General features: G+C 35.9%; 1 protein-coding gene across 1 annotated transcript; it reads right to left on the bottom strand.

The window, feature by feature from the left end:
- Nucleotides 1-530: 530 nt before the first annotated feature.
- On the bottom strand, nucleotides 531-3,861 carry bphl (biphenyl hydrolase like). Its single transcript, XM_008406712.2, has 7 exons — nucleotides 3,604-3,861; nucleotides 2,362-2,465; nucleotides 2,121-2,287; nucleotides 1,285-1,438; nucleotides 1,054-1,185; nucleotides 769-892; nucleotides 531-682 (listed from the first exon to the last, which is right to left on the bottom strand). The coding sequence occupies exons 1-7, from the start codon at nucleotides 3,684-3,686 to the stop codon at nucleotides 592-594; spliced, it is 855 nt and encodes a 284-aa protein (XP_008404934.1). The 5' UTR covers nucleotides 3,687-3,861; the 3' UTR covers nucleotides 531-591.
- Nucleotides 3,862-6,116: the final 2,255 nt, after the last annotated feature.

The raw sequence follows: 6,116 nt of genomic DNA, 5'->3' as shown, positions 1-6,116 counted from the left end.
AACCTGCAACCGCCGCCACAAGGATCATGGCATCAATCTACGGGTCGTGCTTTGCCCCTGCGCCACCACAGCATCCCTAATTGTTTTCCTAAATATCACATCAAGATAGGAAAGCATGTGCTGATTTCATAGTTCTATGACAATTGTTTCCACATATAAAAATGTATTCTTTTTTGGTCACATTTAAATGTTTCAGATAATTAAACTAGTTTTATCATCAAACTAAGATAAGTTTTTAGATTTTACTAATGTAACATAGCTGTCCAGCCTGCTCAAATCTCAAAAGGGCTCCCAATCATAACAGTTGCTTTTGTGACCATTATTAATATGGTGAAGGTCACTCTTCTTTGAAGCAATGAGCCTTCTCTTTTCACCATGTTGTTGCTGTATGATTGACAAAATCTCATTGTTGAGTTTGCAGTCAACAACTAGCACTCATGAGAATCCAAGCTGTGGACTCGAGACTTAATCATTTTTGTATTTGTAAAAAAAATAAAAATAAAATATTGAGAAAATTAAACAAACGGGTCCAAGATGAAGATTTTCTTCGCTATGATTGTTTGCAGGCTAAAAAACAAATGATGATCTGCCTCAGTCTTTCAGGAAGTCTTCAACTAGTTTGTTGAATTCCTCCGAATACTTCAGATGGAGGTTATGCTTTCCTTCTGGCATTAGATGCAACCTAGGTTTAGGGGGGAAAAAATGTTTTAGCTCATTGTTACAATAAATCTAATGCACTGAAAGTTATTGGTTGGAACATGGTCTCACCGTGATGCTTTGATGTTTTTGTGAAGGTAATGAGGGTGGAAGCTGGGGACCATAGGGTCTTTCTCTCCGTGTATGATCAGGGTTGGACAACTGATAAGAGGTAGAAGTTCCATGCAGATATTTCCTAAACATGAAATGCAAAAATAATCATTTCAGCCTAAAATACTAAATAAGACATCAAAATATTTCTTTCATGCATTTGTTTTTTTTTAAATAGGCAACAAAAGGGCTTATTTTAGTTTCATTTCAGTTGTTATGCCTCTGTAACAACATGGTTTTCCTCACCTTCTGGTCTCTTTGCAAATTGAGCAATGCCATCCACCCAGTTCTCCCATATTTTAGCAAATGCTTCCACTCCGTACACTTCCTCCATGGGCTGCCTCATTCTTGCACTCCACTTGGAGACATCACGGACCACTGGATATTCCCAGAAACAAGGAATATACAATCAATACTTAAGAAACAGTGTCTATTTTTGCACTATTTTTTTATTTTTGACAATAAAAACTGGAGTACTGTTGTAAAGCTTGAGGTCATCCTGAGTAACGAAGACATTAGATCCCCAGACGACCATCTTATTTATCAGATCAGGGTTCCTTGCAGCTGCAATCATAGCAGTGATTCCCCCGTCGCTCCAACCCAGCAAAGAGAATTTCTTAAAACCTAGAGTCTGTTAAAAAAAATGAACAAAATATCAATGAAGGAATATTTTTTTACAAATATTTCCATAATAACCTTTAAAAAAATAGTATACATTTTTGTGATACTCGCATAAGTGATTATATAGTTTTATGTATACTTTAAGACAGATGAGACATCTCACTTTTTAAACAAGAATTACAATGTTGACAAGCTCTAGAAAGGGATTTTGACCTAATGTTGCAAGTGTACAGGATGAGGGGCGTTTTAATACTTAAAACAGTTAAAGTCTTCCTCATTTTGCTCAGACACTGAGGAAAAATGAGCCACTGTTATAGCTAACATATCATAGATAAAATGATACAGAGACAATGTCTGGAAAGAACAACTAATTTAAAGAAGTGATACGTGGACATCAGCAGAAATTTTATACTGGCAAAAAGAAGGCACTGAAAGCAAAGATTTTATTTAGATTGTTAGCCACTAACGTACAAATGTACGCTATTTGTTGCCTCTTAACCTTGTTGTTTTCCTTCCCTTTAAGACATGTTTTTGACCATGTTTCATAATTCTGTGGAAAGAAGTAATCAGAACATGAACTGTTTTATGTAGAGTGTTTTTTTTTTTGTTTGTTTTCTTTTGATGTATTTATAGGAAGAGGATTGAAACGCACAGAAAATGGTTCTGTACAGTTAAGTGTGGTCATAAGTCACCTTCATCAGATCTACTCCATCCTTTGCATCCCTCTCAAAGAAGTCAGAAGGGAAGTCTCGATCTGGAGGACGGGATTGCCCATATCCACGGGGATCCCACCCCACCACAGTGAAACGCTCTTTGTTCAGAGACTTCAGCTGCGGACCGAAATCTGTCTTTGTGCTTCCTGTGGTAAAAAAGGCAGATCTGTTGTAAACAAGGTATTAAAGCTTATCCTCATATCGGTGGGTCTGTGTTTACCCAGAGCACCAGGAAAGAGAAGAACAGCATGTTTCCCTTGTCCTGTTTGCTCGTAGTACAGATCAACGCCGTTAACACGCCGCTTGCCCGAGGAAGCTGAAGAGCTGCAGAGAAACAAAACAGCGTCTGAGCAAACACGAGAAGAGACGCTTAAAAACGTGTTTGGATCTGAAGGATGCGTGACTGCACGGAGTAGTGTGAATATTTTGTGAAGTAGAGGAAAAAAAGGTAACATAATAATCTCAGGGTAAGAATGTCAAGTTTTTTTTACAAGTTTCATAAATTAGCTTCTTAATGCAATACAATACAATGTAAACATTTTAAGCCATTGCTCCTTTTTATTGGAAACCGTCTTCCAGACTGTAGCCAAACTATTGGCTAAGTCATTACCACAGAGTTCTTCATGAAACACTGGGACTTAAAAAAAGAGTCATTATAATGAAATTCCTTGACCTGACAATATTATTTTTGTAATAGCTTGGCTCCACACGAGTGCTTAAAATCTTTGATAAGGAAATCAAGCTATTCCAATCGGCTCTAATTCTCTTTACAACCTACTGTTACTGTTAGCACGTTTTCTCTAATTAAGTGTTCTCACGTATGTCTCAAACAAAAAAAAAATATATATCTAAATTAATTTACAATGATTGCTATATGCTTTCATGTGATGTCATCAGAGACATCACATATTTCTCCTTTTTGGGAAGAAATATTTTATCTTATTTAAATAATGCTTTACAACAAAATAACTAAACAAGCTAGAAGTTTTTCTAAAATTGATAATTTTTAATGATTTTAGGATAAACTCTAGCAGACTGTTTTAAGGAGTAAAAATGTGTGCTTTCCACAATATGAGCGACATAAATTAAAAGTAGAACTTACCATGTAGTTCCTAAACAGAAATTAAAGCACTAACCTCAAAAAACAAACAAAAAAACAACCGATAACTTAATTAGAAAATACACATGAATCCCCTATGAAATAATTGCAAGTTAAACGCGAAAGGAGTTTTGGGTGTTTTCTTGGTGATTTTGGCAACTTTCATCATTCTTTGTGCATCTAAAGAAATTGCGCCATCTAGTGGATGTAAAAAAACAAAACAATCATTGAAGTAAAAACAGTAGCACCTAGCACCAAAGCTAGACCTGTCCGAACGAACTTCTCATCTGTTTCTGAGTCAATTTTAAGAACTTTGAACATTAAACGTTCTCCTACTGAATGCGGTGCAATGCAAACAGTTACCAGTACAGCTGCGACGCCTCCATGATCTTCCCGACGTCTCTGCTGCATTTAAACAAACGTCCTCCAAACAAAAGCAAGGCCATTTAGTCAATAAGCGTTGCAGCCACTCGGTCAGCTACTACAGGTTGGATTAAAGCGGGTTAAGATAGTTCAAAGTCCTCTCAGTCATGAGCTGCATGTAGGTGTTTTCAAAGGAAGTCCGGGCAGCAGCAGCGAGTGAGTGAGTGAGGTTTGGGAGTGTTTACGTCAGGGAAATTTAAAGCGAAAGTACGGGAAGGAGCAAGAACGTTTAATTTACTTTATTCCAATCCAGAAAAATATGTTTTGCTTTGATTTAAGTGCATTACTTGAAAAGTTTAATTTCTTAAGTTTGGCTTTGTACAGTAATCACTCTAAGAAATTACATATTTAAATGTGTATTTTCTTTTGTGTGGGGTGAGTTCAATATGCTTTATTAAATGGAATAATGATTTATAAATCATAATTTTATGGCACTTTCCAGGTATGCAGTTGCACCCACAATTGTATCCTCAGGAGATTCTAGTTTAGAGTAATTTATCTTTACTGATACATACTTTATTGGCCAATTTAATGTTTTTGAGTGGCCCACCGATATTGGGCCAAAACATAAGTCTGATTGGGAATCTGAGAGTTGAAGATTAATGGCAAGAGAATTAAACCTCTGTTTTATTTCAAGCCACAATGAACCTTCCGTGTTGAATGAAACTACATTAAAAAATTTACCTAGCAGTGGTACAAAAAAACATAAATTAAAAATAGATAATGAACTGTGTAAAAAATGATTCCTCAGTTGGAAGGAACTACTTCCTTTTAATAGGGAAAACCCCAACAGAACCAGGCTCAGCATGAGCAGCCATCTGCCGTGATTGAGCAGAAGCTGAGAAGGCAGGACAACAACTAAAACCACACAGAAAACCAACGTGCCAGGTTTACTTTCAAAGAAAAACAGAGTATACAAAGTTAATGACAGCCATAATTGCAAATAATACATCAATGGTGGGCAGAGAGCATAAATACGGCAGAGATGGGCAAAGTGGTCAACCCAAGATCAAATGTAGAGAAACTACATTCGATCTAATGATGTTGCATTCAGCTGTATGTTGAGCTTTGCACAAATACATAATTCAGTTGCTGAACTACAATATTAAATATTTGAATCACAGCATGTTGTACTATTTAGATATGGAACACTACAATTTGTTTTTTTTATATACCTTTGTGACACATTTGCCAAAGCTACCATGACATCCTCTTCTTACTACTTGAAATATGTGCAGAAAATTAAACTTAGCTCCTTAAAATGTCCAGTCATTTCTATTAGGCAGGGCTTTTTCTGTCCATCTAGCTGTTATTCTGCAGCAGCAGTCCTATTAAGTCCTTTTTAGTTTTCTTTGACATGCCTGAGGTTAATCTTTAATAAGTGCAATATTTATTTTAATTGATTTGTGGATTACTCTCCCATCTCACCCCTTTGAAAAAGAAAAGTAACAATACTTTCTTATGCAACAGTTTCGCAAAACACAACTCACGGTTTGAGATAAAACTCCAAAGCATAAATGGAAAAACTGACATTCTTATCTTTTGTAACACTGATCTTCTACAGAGATTGTGTCCTTGGTTTGCTAAACTCACACTGCCGCCTTTAAAGGCCTATGTAGCTTTAAAGCATTGATTGTGAGTTAAATACTCTAATTATGTGAACATTTAATTCAATATTTGACAAACTGTACCAACCACAATGTGTAGCAGATAAAAATTCACCTTTAGGACCAGGTTGGAAAATATGTTTTTCCAGCAATATTTGATGTTAACATTTAACGCTATAATTTCAAGGAAATCTCATCTGGAAAAAAAAAGAAAAATAAGAAACAAACATAAATGTCTGTTAAAGACTACAATAAATCAATTACATATTTTTTAGAATATCTGTGTGTACCAAAGCTTACAAAGACCTAGCATAAGGTATGTAGAGGGTTGTATTTCTGATTTTCTTGTTTAATTATTACTTATGTCTTTAAAAATGTTCTCCTTAAACTTCAGGAGTTAGTGGCCTTTACATAGTTGGAGAAAAGTCTTAATAAAAGAGGTACAGCCAAAGAACTTTTAAGTAGGTAGTAAAAAGAATCAAGCAAAAAGAAAGTATTTCCTGTAATGAACTTATGAAAGACTTTTTTAATATAAACCTCAACAAAGGCCGGTTTGTTTATGTCTGACTCGTCAGCCCTGATGAGCTGTTTGAGGCCTCTCCGGTTTTTGTAAACGCCTCCGCACTCCTGTGCTTGTTAATGAGTGTGAGCAGTGCCATGTACTGAACCGCATACAGGAACACAAGACAAAAACCGGGCTAAAAATACCCTGGTTGGCTATGAGCGATGAATTGAAGGTGTCACCAGATTTACTGGAAATGCAAAACTTGAAGTGTGTTCAATGAAATAGAGAGCAAGAAATTAAAGTTAAGCGGGGTAATTCTTAATGTCAAGAAAAAACCAGAC

This window comes from Poecilia reticulata, chromosome 4 (assembly GCF_904066995.2).
Source record: "Poecilia reticulata chromosome 4, P_reticulata-male-v2, whole genome shotgun sequence".
Classification (NCBI taxonomy): domain Eukaryota; kingdom Metazoa; phylum Chordata; class Actinopteri; order Cyprinodontiformes; family Poeciliidae; genus Poecilia; species Poecilia reticulata.
The sequence above is the reverse complement of the archived record's forward strand: the minus strand, read 5'-3'. Positions and strand labels throughout refer to the sequence as shown.

What these genes read in the sequence shown, in the direction of transcription:
- bphl (XM_008406712.2), bottom strand. Translation starts at nt 3,686, where the DNA reads ATGGCCTTGCTTTTGTTTGGAGGACGTTTGTTTAAATGCAGCAGAGAC. An exon ending in TCTCTTTCCTGGTGCTCTGG is followed by an intron (nt 2,288 to 2,361) that starts GTAAACACAGAC and finishes TTTTTACCACAG; the next exon opens with GAAGCACAAAGACAGATTTC. An exon ending in ATTTGCAAAGAGACCAGAAG is followed by an intron (nt 893 to 1,053) that starts GTGAGGAAAACC and finishes TTTCATGTTTAG; the next exon opens with GAAATATCTGCATGGAACTT.